General features: G+C 48.5%; 3 protein-coding genes across 3 annotated transcripts; 1 reads left to right on the top strand and 2 right to left on the bottom strand.

The window, feature by feature from the left end:
• Positions 1–1,557: 1,557 nt before the first annotated feature.
• mical3b (microtubule associated monooxygenase, calponin and LIM domain containing 3b) lies at positions 1,558–18,383 on the top strand. Its single transcript, XM_084701643.1, has 32 exons — positions 1,558–1,842; positions 2,596–2,803; positions 2,976–3,092; positions 3,288–3,389; positions 3,481–3,636; positions 3,737–3,837; positions 3,978–4,235; positions 4,436–4,551; positions 4,692–4,818; positions 4,888–4,981; positions 5,103–5,250; positions 5,468–5,664; positions 5,954–6,054; positions 6,147–6,209; positions 6,294–6,461; positions 10,653–10,763; positions 10,924–11,107; positions 12,084–12,205; positions 12,375–12,462; positions 12,575–12,770; positions 12,860–13,074; positions 13,277–13,351; positions 14,135–15,358; positions 15,441–15,535; positions 15,768–15,848; positions 16,103–16,153; positions 16,291–16,530; positions 16,648–16,741; positions 16,840–16,890; positions 17,006–17,105; positions 17,192–17,265; positions 17,397–18,383. The coding sequence occupies exons 1-32, from the start codon at positions 1,558–1,560 to the stop codon at positions 17,579–17,581; spliced, it is 5,427 nt and encodes a 1,808-aa protein (XP_084557769.1). The 3' UTR covers positions 17,582–18,383.
• LOC146276483 (uncharacterized) lies at positions 7,070–8,208 on the bottom strand. Its single transcript, XM_084701644.1, has 3 exons — positions 7,954–8,208; positions 7,481–7,831; positions 7,070–7,386 (listed from the first exon to the last, which is right to left on the bottom strand). Exons 1-3 carry the CDS (start codon positions 8,206–8,208, stop codon positions 7,084–7,086), a joined length of 909 nt encoding a protein of 302 aa, XP_084557770.1. The 3' UTR covers positions 7,070–7,083.
• On the bottom strand, positions 8,209–8,871 carry LOC146276482 (polyadenylate-binding protein 1A-like). Its single transcript, XM_084701990.1, is given in 3 exon segments — positions 8,209–8,699; positions 8,702–8,820; positions 8,822–8,871. Coding segments are annotated over 3 exon segments (660 nt in total).
• Positions 18,384–18,391: the final 8 nt, after the last annotated feature.

The following is an 18,391-nucleotide window of genomic DNA, read 5'->3' as shown; positions in this document are numbered from 1 at the left end:
GTCTTAGCTGTTTGTAGTTGTTTAGCTTTACCATTTGCTCTCAAATCCCTTTTAACTTCATTTTGTGCTGATAAACCTGGCCTGCCCATTTTACTCACTTTTACTCTGACTTGTGTCTGCCCTAACTGCAACTCTATGTATGCTTTATGTACGTTTTGAAACCTTCAACAACAAAGTATAAAATCAAGACAAGAAAGGTCAACAGTTGTACAATATGACCATTCCATGTTCCTGCTCTGAGCAGGTTGTCTTTCACTCACGGTTCACCAGTATGATCTCTCTCCCTTTGATCCCTCCATAAGCTTGTTACATCTCAGTCTGTCTCCTCAGGACTCAGATTAACTGTGTGTGTGTGTGTGCGCACTGGCGTTTGCGCCCATGTGAAAATGCCGTGTGGGCGGGGTCAGGGCTTGGCTGTCCCTAACCCTGACCTTGGATAAGCAGTGTTGTGTATGTTTGGGTTCGACACGGCAGGAAACCAAGACAGGGGGAGCGACACCATAATGATGCAGAGCCCTCCATGACAGAGAGACATTGAAAGAGAGAGAGAGAGAGAGACATTGGCTCTGAGAGGTGTGTGCTGCGTTACAGCCTCTGCACTGCAGCTCTGTGACGGGGGGGTTGCCACAGCAGAAGGGAGTTGGTTCAGGGCTGCTGAGAGGAACACCTGGCGCCCTGCCGCTGAGTAATGAGGATGGGTTTACCGGGGAGACAACGCAGAAAACAGTAGGTCCTGTTTGTCGGTGTGTGTGTGTGTTTGTGTCTCAACTCGGAAGTGTTTGTATGTAGTCGTGTTTAGACATGGACGTGTAGAGAGGGAGGGATGGAAACTTGTGTCAGTGTTTTTGATGGTGATGTGGGGCCAAGCTCCTCATGATAAACTGATAAAAATGTTTTGGCAGGGAACTAGACTTCTCTCAGGCTCTCTTACCACAGTCTCATTAAAATATATGTTGATATCATCAACGCCAAAGTAGCATATATTGGTTCTCTGCTTTTGTTGGTTGATTGCTTTGCTTCAGTGTGTGTGTGTGTGTCCTTTTGTTGGTGCTTGGTGCGGATGGATCCTCAATGTATGAGGGGTATTGTACTGACTCTTGAGCCTAACACACACACTTTCGCACACACACACACACACACACACACTGGCCCCTAAAGATAGCTGCTATGTGGCTTGCGCAAGTGTTCCACTGTTTGTATGTACTATATGTATGGATGGATGTCTGTACACACTATATGTAGTTGGTAGATCGTAGTCAGTTTCCATGCGAGACAAGAGACGCCATTACCCATAAGGTCTGGCGCCACAGGGGGGTAGTTTATCCTTTATAAAGCCTGAACTCTTAACTGGCTAGACATGCAGCAAGATCCTATTAAAAATCAGTGTGAGAACTATGTTTGATTTTTAGACTGCAGTGTGTTCCATCACAGTCAGTGTCTAATGTCCTGTTCCTCCCCCTCAAGCTGGCCACTAAGAGACTGGAAGCTGAGGCAAACTCAGGGCTGCGACATCAGCGGGTGACACCCATCCCAGGGTGCCCTGCTTCTGGCGTTGCCATGGGAGACGGGGTGGAGCCTGAGAATCGGGCCCATGCTCTGTTTGATGACTTTGTTCAGGCTTCCACATGCAGGGCGACCCTTCGTGCCTTCAGCCAGCTGTGTGAGCACCTACAGCTCGCACACACACACACACACTCTCACACACACACCCCGCCTCGGCCTCTCTACCACACACTCAAAGCCCGCCTCAGCTACTGGAGGGCCAACGCACTGTGGGCCAAACTAGACAAGCGAGCAGCTCACCTGGAATACATGAAGGGCAGGGCCTGTGCCAACACCACGGTAACCCTCACACACACCAAACACAAGAAGATGTTGTGCTTTCTGCTTGTATTCCTGAGAATCTCATCAGGCAGTTGTCCATCGTTGTGTTTGTTTGTTTGTTTTATTTGGATCCCCATTAGCTCCAGCACAACCTGAAGCTATTCTTCCTGGGGTCCTACAATCTATCATGTGACAATACAATTGACGACATCACATTTCACACCATACACACAAGACATTATTCACATTACAAATCATATTTACAATAAACACATGTCACACACACAAAAAGAAAAAATACAAAAAATAAATAATATTGAGAAGTTGACAAGATTACGCTACTCCGAATAGATTTTTTGTTTTTATATCATATCTAATTTTAAATCAGATATAATGAAAGCCCTATGACTGAATCTCTCTTAATTGATCTTAATTATTGCAATGTCTTTGAAGGTGATGGTTCTTAAGTGATTTTTTAAAACCATACTGGGTGTTTTGTTGTTTGATGGTATTTGGAAGAGCGTTCCATTCACACATTGCTCTATACCTGACTGAACGTTGAATCGATTTGGTTTTCACCTTCGGTAACATAAAACTACCTCCTACTGCATGCCTTGTTGGATAGTGATGTATCTCATTGCTAAATGATAATTTTGAATATATAGTAAAAGGTGTTTTGTTTGTTATAATATTGTGTAAAAAGAACATTAGTGAATACAAAAATCTGTTTTCAACTGTGTGTTCCCCTGCCCTGACACTCCACCATCCCAGTGTGTGATCATCGGAGCGGGCCCCTGCGGGCTGCGTACAGCCGTGGAGCTGGGTTTCCTTGGGGCTCGGGTGGTGCTGTTGGAGAAGAGAGACGCCTTCTCCCGAAACAACGTTCTCCACCTCTGGCCTTTCACCATACACGACCTCCGGGGCCTCGGAGCCAAGAAGTTCCACGGAAAGTTCTGCGCTGGATCGATTGACCACATCAGTGAGTACCGAACCAGATCTACCACCCCATTGCTTTCCTCGGTTACTGGTTGGCTCTGGGAGAACGTTACTTAATTCAGCAGGAGGTTTCGCTTATCGTGCAGAGTCACACAATGGAAAGAGTTAGCTCTTTCTTTCTGTATCTCCCTGTCTCACTTGTTCTCTCTGTCTAGGTATTCGCCAGCTGCAGCTGGTACTGTTAAAGGTGGCCCTGCTCCTGGGGGTTGAGGTACATGTCAACGTGGAGTTCAAGGGACTGCTGGAGCCACCTGAAGATCAACACAAACAGAGTAAGATCTGATGTGTGTGTGTGTGTGTGTATAAATATGTACAGTATTGACCACTTCACTGAATATGACTGTGTGTGTGTGTATAAATATGTACAGTATTGACCACTTTACTGAATATGACTGTGTGTGTGTGTGTGTATAAATATGTACAGTATTGACCACTTTACTGAATATGACTGTGTGTGTGTGTGTCAGAAGTGAGATGGAGAATGGAGGTCCATCCTAAATCTCACCCTGTTAACCAGCTGGAGTTTGATGTCATAATCGGTGCAGATGGACGACGAAACACACTACCAGGTAAATGCGCACACTCACACACGTACACTCACACACAGACAAATACACAAACTCGCTGTTTCTTACTGTTTGTCACTGCACGGCTGAACAGGCTTTAGACGTAAGGAGTTCCGGGGGAAGCTTGCCATTGCCATCACTGCCAACTTTATGAACAGAAACACCACGGCCGAGGCCAAGGTGGAAGAGATCAGTGGAGTGGCCTTCATCTTCAACCAGAAGTTCTTCCAGGAGCTACGACACAACACAGGTCAGATCTCAGGAACCAGAAAACCTAAGTGACCAGAACAGAGAACCAGGAAGATCAGTTGATTCTCTGTCTTCTGACTCTCTGACTCTCTGACTCGTAGGGATTGACCTGGAGAACATTGTGTACTATAAGGATGATACCCACTACTTTGTGATGACAGCCAAAAAGCAAAGCCTACTAGAAAAAGGAGTGATTCTACAGGTGACAACACAACGACAATACTTCACAATACACAATTCAGATTGCAGATGCTACTTTAATCATAATTTTCATTGTATAATAATCAGTTTATAACCATTCACATACTGTAGAATAATGAATCACGTCTTGTCTGTCTATAGGACTATGCAGACACAGAGATGCTTCTTTCCCGAGGAAACGTAGACCAGAAGGCCTTGCTGGTGTATGCTCGCGAGGCGGCTGACTTTTCCACCAATCACCAGCTGCCATCCTTGGACTTTGCCATCAACCACTATGGGCAGCCCGACGTGGCCATGTTCGACTTCACCTGCATGTACGCTTCAGAGAACGCAGCACTGGTCCGCCAGAGGCATGGGCACCAGTTGCTGGTCACACTGGTGGGAGACAGCCTGCTGGAGGTGAGGGAGGGAGGCAGGATGGGGGAGGTGTGGGGAATGTGGTGAGTGTGGGGAAGGGAAGGAGGAAGTGGTTAGAAAGGGAGGGTGGGAGGTAAGATAAGGATAATGATGCATGAAAGTGATAGCTTCAAGTGTGTGTGTGTGTGTGTGTGTTTGTGTGTGTGTGTGTGTGTGTGTGTGTGTGTGTGTGTGTGTGGTAGCCGTTCTGGCCCATGGGAACTGGAATTGCGCGAGGGTTCCTGGCAGCGATGGACTCGGCATGGATGGTTCGCAGCTGGGCACTAGGACACGCCCCCTTGGACGTTTTGGCGGAGAGGTGAGAAAGCCGTGTCTCACATACTAAACCATTGGGTTTGATAACATAGAGACCTACAGTATGTTAGGAAGTTGCATTAAATATGTGCTTTGAACCATGCTAAGCAATATCTTATGTCTATCCTGTTCTTTATTTATCAGGGAGAGTCTGTATCGCATTCTTCCCCAGACAACCCCAGAGAACATCAACAAGAACTTCAATCTGTACACTGTGGATCCAGCTACACGCTACCCCAACATCAACCCTCAACTCATCACCCCTGCACAGGTAGAAATACACAAGCACAGACATTCACACACACACAAAGACACAAACTAAATGTGATTTCCTCTGCAGGTCAAACACCTGATAGACACAGGAGACAGCAGAGATGTGGATATAGACATTGAGAATCTCCACAGCTCGCCCTTATCCAAACTACAACGACAAGGTGAGCTTCTGTCCACTCACTACCCTTTACGTCATGCCCACTCAGTCCTAGTAAGGCTTGTTCCCCTCTAGTAGTGACCCCCTTCACTATCCACTTCCTGACTGTCCTCTCCTACTCCCAGAATCCTTCTCTCGCTCCAGTAAGCTGTTGAGCTGGTGTCAGAAGCAGACCCAGGGTTACCGAGGCGTTGCCGTAAGCGACCTGACTAGTTCCTGGAAGACTGGGCTGGCGCTGTGTGCCCTCATCCACCACTACCGACCCGACCTAATGTGAGTCGTCTCCGAGCCCTCAGTGTGTGTGTGTGTATGTGTGTGTCCACGTGGGTTCGAAGAGGATGATTAGGCTTTAGACCAAGATTCTGCTTAGTGCTCTTTTAACTACCTGATAGGATCAGTAAGTCTCATTAACTCCCTGTATCCCACTGTAAGTTCATGTCTTTGAGTCCCTACCTACACCTATAGCCTCTACCTCTGCCTCCACCTGTAGTGACTTTGAGTCTCTGGAGGAAGCAGAGGTGGAGGAGAACACTCAGTTGGGCTTGGAGGTGGCCGAGCTGGAGTTTGGCATCTCTCCAGTGATGACGGTGGAGGAGATGTCATCTATGGGAGAGCTAGACACTCTTTGCATGGTCATGTACCTCAGCCAGTTTTACCAGCTCTTCAAGGACTCCATGCCACCCAGTGGTGAGGCCTGCAAACACAGAACCTTGTTACAGTTTATAACTTTGATCCTTGATATTCTGCTGTACTTTTTCGTATACGCTATTTGTCACTTTTTGATTAAAGCATATGCTAAATTAATATAATGTAATAAATGTATAAATCTCAGTGTTAGTGAAAGCCCATTTGAAATGTAGTGTAATACATTTTATCCGTGCATGTGGTTTCATGGAACAACCGGCAGAAAAGGAAACAAGGAATGACACAGAAGAGTATCTTCAATCTGAGTTTGACTACTCTTGTCTGTCCCCAGAGTCCCTGGGTCAGAGTTCAGAACGCAGGGCTGCCCTGATGACCCCCGCCTCCCAGCTGAGCAGACTACGACACAGTCCCTCACGCAAACGCAACCCCAAGGTACAAACACTGTCTGTATGTCTCTCTCTCTTTTGGTCCTTCTCTCTCTCCCTCTGTTGGTTTCTGTATGTGATGACACTGCACTTCCACAGGGGCAGGAAAAGGATGAAATGGGGAAGAGGAGGAAGACCAGTCGCCCAAGCCCAGATGAGGAGGTAGAAGAAGATCTTGTCTCTTGACCTTTTTACAGGCTGTATAGTGCGCTGGTCATACTCATCATCAACATTCTACATTCTCAGGAAGAAGCGGCAGATGGTTACTACGACGATCTAACTTTGAAGGCGGGGTCTGTGGGCGGAGCGAGCCGTACCAGGGTGCGCCTGATGGCCAATCAGCTTCTGGCTAAGTTTGAGGAGAACGTCTCCGGGGCCCCCTCCTCCTCCTCGGCTGCAGCCTTGCGGAGACAGGTGAGGACAGGGTGGGGGGAACTGACTCAGCCAGGGGAACACTGGTGTGCAGCACAGCAGCCACTTCCCCTGGTATTACCACATATCCTGGTTTGCATCCAGGTATGTGAAGGTGAGGTCACCTCACTATCCCATTTCCAGAGCTGCAGGGGTTAAGGCCAGATTAGCTCTTGGGACACATCCTGGTCTCCTGCAGGGAAGAACCAGGGGAGCTGTGATGGTGAGGCTTAGCTCTGGGTAGAGCAGCTTGAGTTGGACAGAGCAGGGTTAGAGCTTAGTCCAGTTAGTAAGTTGGAGCAGCATGTATTGAGTGTTTAATATTAGTCGAATCGGCGACACATGTGAAGTGTGGTTAGTTAAAAGTGAAACTAGTGTAACTATCATGTCTGGAAGTCATACAAAGACTATAACACAAGTCATTTTCATAGGTTTTATTTCCTGAGAGCAAATTCATTATGAAAAGGTATTTCATTCATTTAAAAATAACACAATTCCAGAGGGAATGGCAAAATAATTTCATTAATTAAAAAAGCAAAAGTTATCTTTTCTTGGTCTGAATAAATCATTAGTCCGTGTTTTTTTTAAATACGTTTTTTAAAGTCCAGGTTTCTCATTCCTTGGTTTAGATGTTTGAGACACCAGCAGTGTTGGTCACTGGGTTCTTGGCGGCCTCCTCTGCCAGGTAGGCCTTGTACACAGCCACAGCCTCATCCATCCTGGCACGCAGATCCTCAGGGGACTCCTGCAGGTGGAGAACCTCAGTGTTGTCCAGCTCCAGCAGCATGCCGGTGACCTTTCCCACCAGGCTGGGCTGGATGTCCTGGATCAGGTGGTACAGACACTCTCCCAGCATCTGCTTCTGGTCCTGGGACGGAGCAGCGGCCAGCATGGAGGCTGTGGGAGGCTCCTGGCCCCGCACGGCTGACTGGAGGAGGATAGGGTGACAGTTAGGCAGGCTGTGTGGAACACAAGAGCAACAGAGTTGAAAGTGGGTTGTCATGTGCTTGTACTGTACGTACCTGCTCTGTAGCCGCCTGGGGCTTGGCACGGATCATGTGCAGCTTGGTTCGGCAGTTTCCAGGCACTCCATACAAGCCAGCAGCGGTGGGCATGTTTATCTTGGGTGCACGGAGGGCAGCCACTGCCTTAGTGACCTTGGTGTGCAGAGCCTGTGGAGACTCCAGCAGGTGAATCACGTCATTGCTGTCCATTTCAAGAAACATTCCAGTAAGCTTATGAGCCAGACTGGCCTGCACCTTCTCAATGAGGGTGATCAGACACTCTCCCAGCATCTGTTTCTGATAACATAATGGAGTGGAGACCAGAGTAGTGTCTGTCAGAGGCTCCTTGCCCCATATGTACACAGCAGGCTGGAGGAAGACGAGACAGCATGAGATACACACAGATAGATGGATATCCTACACAAACAAGGCAAATCCTGCTACATTGCGTATGACACCTATAATATATGTTCAAATGCCTGCACATGTACCTGCAGCATAGGCACCCAGGTGTACGTGTTGGCCCCGGTCTGGACCTGGACTGGGGCATTAGCCTGAGGCTGGGTCTGGCAGTCAACCTGGGCTTGATCCATCTGGACCTGGGCTCGATCCATGTGGACCTGGGCTCGATTCATCTGGACCTGGGCTCGATCCTCCATCTGGACCTGGACTCGATCCTTCACGTTGACCTGGACTTGATGCTCCATGTGGACCTGGGCTTGATCCATGTGGACCTGATCCTCCATCTAGACCAAGACGCTTTTGTTCTTTCCATACTTGAAGAAGGCCTCTCTCAGCTTTTGCTCATCCACATCCTGACCGAAGTTCTTGATGAACACATTGGTAAACTTTGTGCTGGTACGACGCTCAGTCTCGCGCTCCTTGAAATATTTAAAGCGGCCCACAAACGCTTTTCTGTCATTGAAGAGCATTCCGTCCAATCTTTCAATAGCTGTCTCAACGGCATCCTTTTTCTCAAATTGTATGAAACCATAGCCTTTTGATCCAGTTTCACCCCATGCTATCTTGCTCAACAGAATTTTGCCAAAGCCAGAGAAAGTGTTGTGTAGATTTTCATTATATACTGACGTATCCAAATTCTTGATGAAGACATTACCCATGCCGCTCTTCCTCAGGGTCGGGTCGCGCTGAACCCAATCTACACAAATTGGAGAACCATCAATCAGTTTGAAATTCATGAACTCTAAGGCGTGCTCGTCATCTACTGACCGCTTTAATTGACATAGGCATAACCTAGAGAGCGCTTGGTGACCCTGTCTCGGCAGACGCGGATAGAGTGGATGCCCCCTGCCAGACGGAAGTGCTTGAAGAGGATCGCCTCTGTAACATCGCAGTGAGTCTCCTACATACAAGGAGGCTTTCGATATTCTTGAAGCACGCTGATGCATTTTTCGCTGACCGTCTCATTGGAAATGTTTCTTGCAACTAGACAAATCATAGGATAACAATGTTCTTTAAGCCAAAGTGTGCGTTCAAAATTCCAAAAGGTTTGTTACGTCATAATGTGATTTAAAAAAGGCCTTCAACCGCCCATTGGGCCTATAGACACCTATGCTTGGGCATGCTGACCTGCAGTCCCCTACTTTGCCTTTGCACTGTGTTCCAGAAAATCCTAATGTTTTTGATCATTTCAATTTTTCCTTAGTCAACTAAATGTGTTTATCTGGCATAATTTGAACAAATATAGGTACAGAACCCATAAAAAAGCACCTGATTTCACAATTGTATCCACAACTGAACTTATTAACAAACAAATTAATTAATGCAAATTATTATTAATTTGCATTTGATTTTCCAATACAAATACAATCGCCTGTCTCTAGTTCCTTAGCATTAACATCTTGTACTAACCACTAGGGGGAATCCATGCCAAATCTGCCTGCCCCCACATCATCTCCTGCCCCCCAGTCTCAGCCAACTCCTGTGGTGCCCCTCCCCACATGGAGACAGGTAAACACAGCAGCCCCTACCCTCCCTGACCCTCCCATGTAACTTTCACTGCTGCCACATGAGGGCACTAGAACTGTAGATCCTACAATCCCAATTTTAGTTGCCACAACGGAAAATACATCTACAATCTCAGCACTGTCGTTTGCTCACTGTAGTCTTCTATTACCATTGTAACCTAACTTCCACCTCACCCATTCCCCATCTCCCCAAAAGCGTACACAGCAGCAAGAGCAGATGAGCTTTCGTTACAAGGAGAAGGTCAAATGTCACACCCTCCCTAGCAGAGGAGAGCAGGTACGCCATCCCTCGTCCTAAACCTGTAGTCCTCCTCGTCCTAGACATGTAGTCCTCCTCATCCTAGACCTGTAGTCCACTAGTCCTAGATCTGTAGTCCACTAGTCCTAACCTGTAGTCCACTAGTCCTAGACCTGTAGTCTCCTAGTCCTAGACCTGTAGTCTACTAGTATCTATTCACCTTTTACTTTCCAACTCTGAGTCCATTACAGCTTTGTGTCTGGAGTGTTCATGAAGTGGTTCCTGATCAAGAGTGTCTGCTTAGATAAGCATCAGTGGATGCATTCATGTTCAAGGCCTGGGGTCAATGTTAAACATTAATGTTGAGCAGATAAATCACATAGCACAAATCTGACAGCTGTTGCATTGGAAGTACAGTAGTGATCCAGAGTGGGATCATGTCGGAGAAATTATCTTAACAGATCATCATGGTGCTTATTGGCTAGACTCCCATTGTGTATATTTGTACAGTTTACTGCAGGGCGTGTGGCATGTGACAACCACTACAACTGTCCTTTTGAATAAGTTTAAATCTCCATGAGACCCAGTGAATTGCCTCTATTGACAAATAGCATTTAGTTGTTCCTCTGTTTCTAAATGTTCCTGCTGTCCAGAACTTATGCTGGATTTATGTAAGAGGAACATTAATAAACATTTCATTACTGACATTGTAAAAGGGTTTGTTTTAGATAAAGCCTGATTGTGGCATACAATCTATATTAGATAAGATACTGTATGTGTTTGTGTCATTTCATTGTCTTTGTGACAATGTGTGTCTGGTTTGTGTACGAGTGCATTGATGTGTGTGTATTTGTGTAACTCACTCATGAGTGGTTTAAAATATGTTAACGTGTCTGTGTGTTTACGTGCTGTACGTTTTTGTCCTGTCTTACTCCTCTTGTCGCCACGCTGGTGCCTGGGATAGAAATTCATTCAGATGTACACAGAGGGAGTAAGCTCACGGGCTGAACAGTTAGCCAATCAGCTTCAGAATCAGGAGGCCCCTAAACCCGTTACTTCACAAAGGAGGGAATCGGTAAGAGTCTGACGCTCGTCTTGCCATCTGTCACTTACTTGTATTGGAAGAAACCCCAAACTAACTGGTCCATATCCCCCCCCCTCTCTCTCTCTGTCTCTCTCACTCTTTCAATCTCTCCATCCACCTCTCTTTCGATCTCTCCATCCCTCTCCACCAGGTGAACCTGCGGGGTGTGTTTGCGTCGGGCGGCACCAGCGACGTGTGTTTCTTCTGTAAGAACCGCGTGTACGTGATGGAACGGCTCAGCGCCGAAGGCCTGTTCTTCCACCGCAGTTGCTTCCAGTGTGACTACTGTAGCTCCACCCTCCGCCTGGCCTCCTACGCCTTCGACAGACCAACTGGTGAGGAGATGGTGGGGGCGCTTGTACGACGGGAGATTTCAGTGAGTAGAAGGGAGAGAGACTTGGTAGGTCGTAGCAAGGTTATAAGGACGGAAGAGAGATAGGGACCCTGCACCATAGACCATTGGGTTGTGAGTGAGTATTAAAAGGAAGTGTGATAGACTCTGTCTTGACCCCCTCAGAATCCCTCTGATCTTCACACTGATACATCTGGTGTCTCTGTGAGAGTGACAGCTACATCGCATGATCACCACAAACATGACAGATGTGTCAGCAGACTTTGGTGTGTCTGTATGAGACATTGTTCAACACACTGAGGTTCAGTGCTAACTGAGAATATCGTTTTGCCTCCAGCTTTTTGTTTGGACTGCTGACTTTCTGTCTTAAGTTGTGTGTGTGTGTGCGCGCGTGCATGTGTTAGCAACACAGAAGCTGTATTGTGTCACGTGGAGATGAGCTGTGTGTCAGTGTAGGGGTGGGAGGAGGCACAGATACGATCCTAAATAACAATGTTTTTGTGTTCACATCTCTCTCTTGGAGAAGAACCTCTCTGTTTGTTTTATTTAAACTGCTCGACCAATCAGGGATGAGGTGTCACATGACTTGGGTTTAAACGTGAGGCGGGAGGATGTGTATATATGTCAGCACATCTACAGAGTGTGAGCATTGGGTATAGAAGTGTATACGACCGTACCTGGGATCCAGTTAGCCTGTGCTGTGTGCCATGGAGGAGTCCTTCTGTAAGACATTTCTCTCTTTTAAATCACTCAGTGTTTCCGTGTTCCTGGAAAGATAGGTGATAAGAGATGGAGTTGAACTGTAAAATATTGTTGTTAAGCTGTCATTTTCTAGGCTTGTGTGTTATCCGTTTATCTGTAAATCTATTCAACAGAATTTCTGCTGCGTTCACTAAGATGGGATGTTCTGTATGCTCTGTATGAGGTTCTAATACTGTGGTTCTACGTGGGTTTATTAGGGAAGTTCTACTGTAAGCCTCACTATGACCTTCGCCTGTCTGGCGCTGCCCAGAGAAAGAGGCCTGCCCCCAACACCCCCTCCTCCCCCTCAGAGAGAACTACCTCCCAGAGGACCTCCCAGGTAAGGAGCTCTCTGTTTGGAACAACACTGGATTCAAGAGATTCAATGTCTGGTTCGTCTGTGCAGAGGATGGTGTGGTTTAGCGTGTGGATGCAAAGAATTATACTATGAATATATACTGCTGCTGGGTACAGCTGGTCTGATTTGACACTCTGATTTGACTCTCCAGGGGTCTCTGGCTTCTCTGCCCTTCCCATGCTCCGTTGATGGTCCCCCTCCTGTTACTACGGCGATAACCGATGGTCGCAGATCCTCAGGTGAAGCTCTAATACAGCTTATTTTTGTTTTGTGTCAAAAACTTTGATAAAAAAGGAAACCAGTGGTAACTAAAGTATTTATTGGTGAGATAATATGTGTGTGTGTCTACAGTGGCGTCTCTGATAGAGAGAGAAGCAGTCTTGGCCAAGCGGGTGCGCGGCACGCCGGAGCGCATTGAGCTGGAGAACTACCGTGTGACCCTGGGGAGCCTGGAGTCTGACCTGACTGAGGAACCAGAGGAGGTTCCGGAGGAGACGCTGGCCAATCATAACCTCAGCCTGCTGGTGAAGAGCACAGAGGGCTCCAGGTTAGACATACACACATACACACACACACACACACACACATACACACACACACAGAGAGAACAGACTAAACATCCTCGTCATGCTGTAGTTCTGAGTCAGACACGGAGGAGGAGGGGCCACAGACGGTGACCTCTGAACTGTCCAGAGCCTCCTGGAGGCAGGCGGTGGAACTGCACAACCGCCTGAGGGGGCAGAAAGACAGCATGACAGGGGAGGAAGAGGAGGATGAGGAAGAGGAGGAGGAGGGGGAGGTAGATGAAGATGACGATCATGACGATGAGGATGATGTTGAATCTAGTGATGGTAAGTGTGGTCGGGTTCTGACCACAGGTTTCTGCGTGCGTATTTTATGTTTGTCGTACTCTTGTCGAGCTCTTTCCCCAGTCACCGTTCTCTTTAGAGTGTCTGTGTGTTCCCTTTTCTTGCCTGTTTTCTGTGATGTGGTGTGATGTGTCTGTGTGCTGTGTGTGTGTGTGCTGTGGTGTATGTCTCTCCCTGCTGGTAGAAGGGGAGTACTGTCCTTGGGAGACAGAATGCCATTCGGGGTTGTGGGTTCTTCAAGAAGAGGTGGAGGATACAGGTAGCAACTGTACAAGAGAGAATACTAACAATACCTTTTCATTTGAATAATGGTAAATTTACTGCTTCTAGCACTTATGCATGTTAAGAATCCTCTCAGAGTGGCCTTTGAGGTGTTACATTTAGCTATTATTCTTGGGTTGTACTACCATCATGGACTCTAATCCTAACCATAAACCTCTCTCATCAACCTTATACAATTGTTAATAATTGATAATAATCTAGAGTGTATTACAATCCACATGTCTATTTAAGAGAACCTTTTTATATCCTCTCTTCTCACCTCTTCTCTTTTCTTGTGTCCTCTCTCTCTCTCTCTCTCTCTCTCTCTCTCTCTCTCTCTCTCTCTCTCTCTCTCTCTCTCTCTCTCTCTGTCTCTCTCTCTGTCTCTCTCTCTCTGTCTCTCTCTCTCTCTCTCTCTCTCTCTCTCTCTCTCTCTCTCTCTCTCTCTCTCTCTTTCTCTCTCTCTCTCTCTCTCTCTCTCTCTCTCTCTCTCTCTCTCTCTCTCTCTATCTCTCTCTCTCTCTCTCTCTCTCTCTCTCTCTCTCTCTCTGTCTCTCTCTCTCTCTCTCTCTCTCTCTCTCTCTCTCTCTCTCTCTCTCTCTCTCTCTGTCTCTCTCTCTCTGTCTCTCTCTCTGTCTCTCTCTGTGTCTCTCTCTCTCTCTCTCTCTCTCTCTCTCTCTCTCTCTCTCTCTCTCTCTCTCTCTCTCTCTCTCTCTCTCTCTCTCTCTCTCTCTCTCTCTCTCTCTCTCTCTCTCTCTCTCTCTCTCTCTCTCTCTCTTAGATGAAGACTTGCCCCCACCTCCACACACATCTGAGGCAGTATCATTACCCAGACGCAATGACGGCACACTCTCTCAAACACACTTCAGTGACACATCCCTTGGCGCACACACACTTGAGATCGTGTTGCCTGACTCCACCACACCTGACACAACATCTGTAGACACACACAGTCTGGACCCCCACAGTCCTGCCAGCCTCCTCAACATCACCGTCTCCACCAGCCTCAGCAGCACCCTCAGAAGCCCCACCTCCTCCATTCCCACCCCTGACTCCAACTCCTCCGTCTTCACCTCCTCCTCTCCCAACTCCTCCTCCAGCTACTCCCCTTGCCCTGAGGAAGAGGGGGAGGAGAAAGCGCAGGATAAAAAGGAGAAGAAAGAGCGTGAGGAGAGAGAGAGGGGGATGAAGGACAAAGGAAGGCGCGACCCCAGCAGTAGCTCTGGGGTGGGTATGAACAGTGAATCCACCACCTCCGACTCCACCACTCTGACCCCTCCCCGCACCCCTCCCTCCCGCTGCCTCAAAGAATGTTGGGATAGCGTATCCCAGAATGCCTTGCAGGAGGAGGGTCTGCTTGGCTCCGCCCCTCGCCCTGCACCTATCATGGCAGCTGTGGTGATACGGAGGGCCGACTGTGAGAGCAGGGGGTCTTTTGGAGAGCTCCTGGGTGATGACGATGACGATGAAGATGACATATTAGAGGACACAAGTCCCCCCCTGTCTCCTCGGAAGCCCCTGCAGCAGGTGCTGGTCAGGGAGCACAGTGCCAGAGTGGAGAGGGAGAAGGAGAGAAAGAGGGAGGTGGAAAGAAGGAGGGAGCTAGAACGAGCTGCCATGTGTATAACCTGGGAGGAGACAACCCCCCTGAGCTCTGAGCCCGCCTCGGGGAAAAGCAGGGGGGGTCTGGACCCTCGCAGACTGACGGAGAGCCTTCCTCCACTGCTTCTCGCTTCTCTGCAGGGAGGCTCCATCTTCTCCCACCTGAAAGGACTCAGGGACACGCAGGGCCCCAGCCAGAGTGCTCCCGAGGAGGGGACGGAGGAGGGCAGACCCAGGCCTCTCTGGAAGGCTGTCTTCTCCGGGTACAAGAAGGACAGAAAAAATAAGGAGAGGACTTCCTCTCAAGACAAGATAGCTGTTGCCGCCCCATCAGAACATGCCAGGAAGGAAGCAGCCAGGAAGGAAGCAGCCAGGAAGGAAGCTCGAGAACGGAAATCCACAGGTAAGACTGACATTTAGTACACATACAGTATACACACAAACACACAGTATTTCTTCCACGTTTCCTCTCTTTCCATATTTAGGCAGGCCCTTGAAGGTTAATCAGAGCTGGTTGGAGGAATCTGAGCTGACCTGTTCTGCAGTCATGGAGAGATGTTCCCTGAACCCCAGAGCCAATGTAAGAACATCACTGATCTCTGACCAGCAGGTGGACTCTACAACACTAACAGTGGGAGCAGTAACTGCTGGCCTTGGAATTTGTTTGACTAAACCTTCATTTAATCAGGAGGTATTGTGACAGATGTGTCCAAAGATAACGTATTGATAACTCCACGCCGTCTAGATTCAGGTCTTGCCACAGGTTGTCTTTTTGTGTTGAGGATGTTGACATGTTGGGTGAATGTTTGTAGCTACGCCTGGAGCTTTTTGACCTGGCGTCAGAACTCCAGAAGGAAACTATAAAGGAGGAGGAGGACCAGGGAAATGAGGAGGTGAACTACGTGTTTTAGTGGAAGAAAGACAGTGTTGGTTTTTAGTTTTGTTTTGTAGTAGTAGTAGACAGGCACATAGACCTATAGACTCCTATATTATGTACATCCTAGCTGAAGGCAACCGTTTCGTAGTTTTGCATTGACCCTTGAGGGTAAAGAAAATGTGTTTTGGAGAAATGATGAAAGTAAGGAGTAGAAACATATATTCACACATTTTGTTGAAGGATGATTTTGTTGTTCTTCATCTTTCCAAGACCACCTATGTCCCACATGCTCTGGCGTTCAGGAGAGCGTATGCCATCAAGGTAGAGTGGGAATTAGTGGTGCTCCTTTAGACCAGTCCCCAAAGCAATGCTGGAGTAGTGCATAGCTTCTCTCTAGAGTCTTCTACCCGTGTGTACATGTGTGTGTAAGTGTCTGTCTTTCGCTTTCTGCCCTGTAGAAGCGTCCTGTGAAGAAGACCACGCCCGCTAAGGAGCCAGGGAGCGAGTCGTCTTGTCCCACAGAGGTGTTGGGGACGCTGGTGCCTTTCAAGGACCCCTCGAGCATGAGTGTGACCGACACGCTGTTCCGGAAGGCCAGCGAGGAGGAGCAGCTGGACGCCAGGATCACGCGCAGGGTACAGAAGGCCGCGCGCAAACAGGCCAAACAGGAGCAGCTCAAGCGACTCCACCGAGCACAGGTACACCACATAGACAGTCGACACATGCAACGCATTGTTTACTATACTGAACAATGTATCTGATCAGTGTGCGTGTGCATGTCTGTGTGTGTGTGTGTCGGTGTGTGTGTTTGTCAGATTATCCAGAGACAGTTGGAGCAGGTGGAGGAAAAACAGAGACAGCTTGAAGAGAGGGGCGTGGCTGTGGAGAAAGCTCTGAGGGGCGAAGCAGGTAGATACACACGCGGCGCGTTTCTGGTCGATCTGAGTGTGCTCATGTTCGTGTGTGTGCTCCTCTGGTCTTTTATGCCCGATGTGCTCTCTCTATAGACTACTGGGGAGACTCTAGTGAGAACCAGGAGCTGGATTTATATTTGGGGGGTGAGTATACTGCTTACCAGGTGGAGGTCATGGGTCACGTTTCACGTATTTCACAGTCCACTCCCCAGACTATTAACTTATGTTTTTTGCCTCCACCCACCTCTCGCCTCTGTAGGGATGGGCAGGCAGGATAACCCAGGTCTGATGCAACAGTGGTTTAAGCTGGTGCAGCAGAAAAACATTCTGGTGCGCTACGAGTCGGAGCTTGTGATATTGTGAGTATCGAACCCTCCAAGCCCATGGAATCGACTGTGTGTGTCCCTTCGAGTTCTTCCCTGACTCTCTCGTGGTCTCTGCTCAGTGCTCGAGAGTTGGAGTTGGAAGACAGACAGAGTCGGCTTCAGCAGGAGCTCAGAGAGAGGATGGCCGTGGATGGTGAGTTCCAACACCATCCTCTCCTCTGCCTGCACAAACACTATCCAAACACAAATGAATCCATTGATTCATGAATCCATTTGAACCAAACCCTCTAAATCCCCCCTTCCTGCTCTCTCCTGTTGGGCTAGACCACCTGAAGGGGGAGGGCGAGCTGGTGGAGGAGAGGCTAATCCTGGGGGAGATGCTGGAGGTGGTGGAGCAGAGAGACGCCCTGGTGTCCCTGCTGGAGGAGCACCGGCAGCAGGAGCACCAGGAGGACCGAGACCTGGAGGCAGTCATGCTGTCCCGTGGCCTGGGTCTGCACTGGGCCTGACCTCAGTCATGCTGTCCCGTGGCCTGGGTCTGCACTGGGCCTGACCTCAGTCATGCTGTCCCGTCGCCTGGGTCTGCACTGGGCCTGACCTCAGTCATGCTGTCCTGAGGCCTGGGTCTGCACTGGGCCTGACCTCAGTCATGCTGTCCTGAGGCCTGGGTCTGCACTAGGCCTGACCTCTGTCATGCTGTCCTAAAGCCTGGGTCTACACTGGGCCTGACCCCTCATCCCCCGACCCCCTCCACATCAACTGTACTACGCTTCACCATGCTCTGCCTTGTGACATCACATACACCCTCACCCCAGCCTGCCTTGAGACATTACTTCCTGTCCAGCAGGAAGCCAGCCATCACCTCCCCCGCAATATCATCACGGTGATAAGGCTCATCTTCTGGCCTGCCACACTACAGGCTTAAAAGGCTTCTGACCCTCAGACAGCAGATAGTGCTCCGCTATGACTCCCTGGCCTGGTTATCCTGCCTACAGCTGCATGTCCCTGGGTGTGTTGACCTCCATACCCACCCCCCCCCGCCTGGTGAACCCTGAACTCACTACCCTACTCATGACAGGCTTGGAACCCTCACTGCTTGTGGCTCTCGCCATATCTGATAGGGTCACATGACTTGTTGAATTGATATCCTGCTACCCTTGGATGTAGTGATTAACATCTATAAAACATGAGGGGCACTGCTAATTTACTAAGCCTTCTAATGGTATGTCGATCTTTGTATGTTGTATAATAAAACAAACTTGGATGTTTGACTTTTAATGAATCCAGTGAAACCTTCACCTGTACATTGCAAGAGACAA

The sequence above is a fragment of the Hypomesus nipponensis genome, chromosome 7 (assembly GCF_054491055.1).
Source record: "Hypomesus nipponensis isolate SF chromosome 7, ASM5449105v1, whole genome shotgun sequence".
In the NCBI taxonomy this organism is placed as follows: domain Eukaryota; kingdom Metazoa; phylum Chordata; class Actinopteri; order Osmeriformes; family Osmeridae; genus Hypomesus; species Hypomesus nipponensis.
Note: the sequence above shows the minus strand (reverse complement) of the source record. Positions and strands in the feature narration are given on the sequence as shown.

Bases quoted from the DNA above. Each gene is read 5' to 3' on its own strand.
- mical3b (XM_084701643.1), top strand. From the start codon at position 1,558: ATGGGAGACGGGGTGGAGCCTGAGAATCGGGCCCATGCTCTGTTTGAT. The intron at 3,838-3,977 runs GTGACAACACAA...GTCTGTCTATAG, and splicing joins AAAAAGGAGTGATTCTACAG to GACTATGCAGACACAGAGAT. The intron at 10,764-10,923 runs GTAAGAGTCTGA...CCTCTCCACCAG, and splicing joins CTTCACAAAGGAGGGAATCG to GTGAACCTGCGGGGTGTGTT.
- LOC146276483 (XM_084701644.1), bottom strand. From the start codon at position 8,208: ATGGAGGATCAGGTCCACATGGATCAAGCCCAGGTCCACATGGAGCAT. The intron at 7,832-7,953 runs GTACATGTGCAG...GTCTTCCTCCAG, and splicing joins CCTGGGTGCCTATGCTGCAG to CCTGCTGTGTACATATGGGG. The intron at 7,387-7,480 runs GTACGTACAGTA...ATCCTCCTCCAG, and splicing joins CCCAGGCGGCTACAGAGCAG to TCAGCCGTGCGGGGCCAGGA.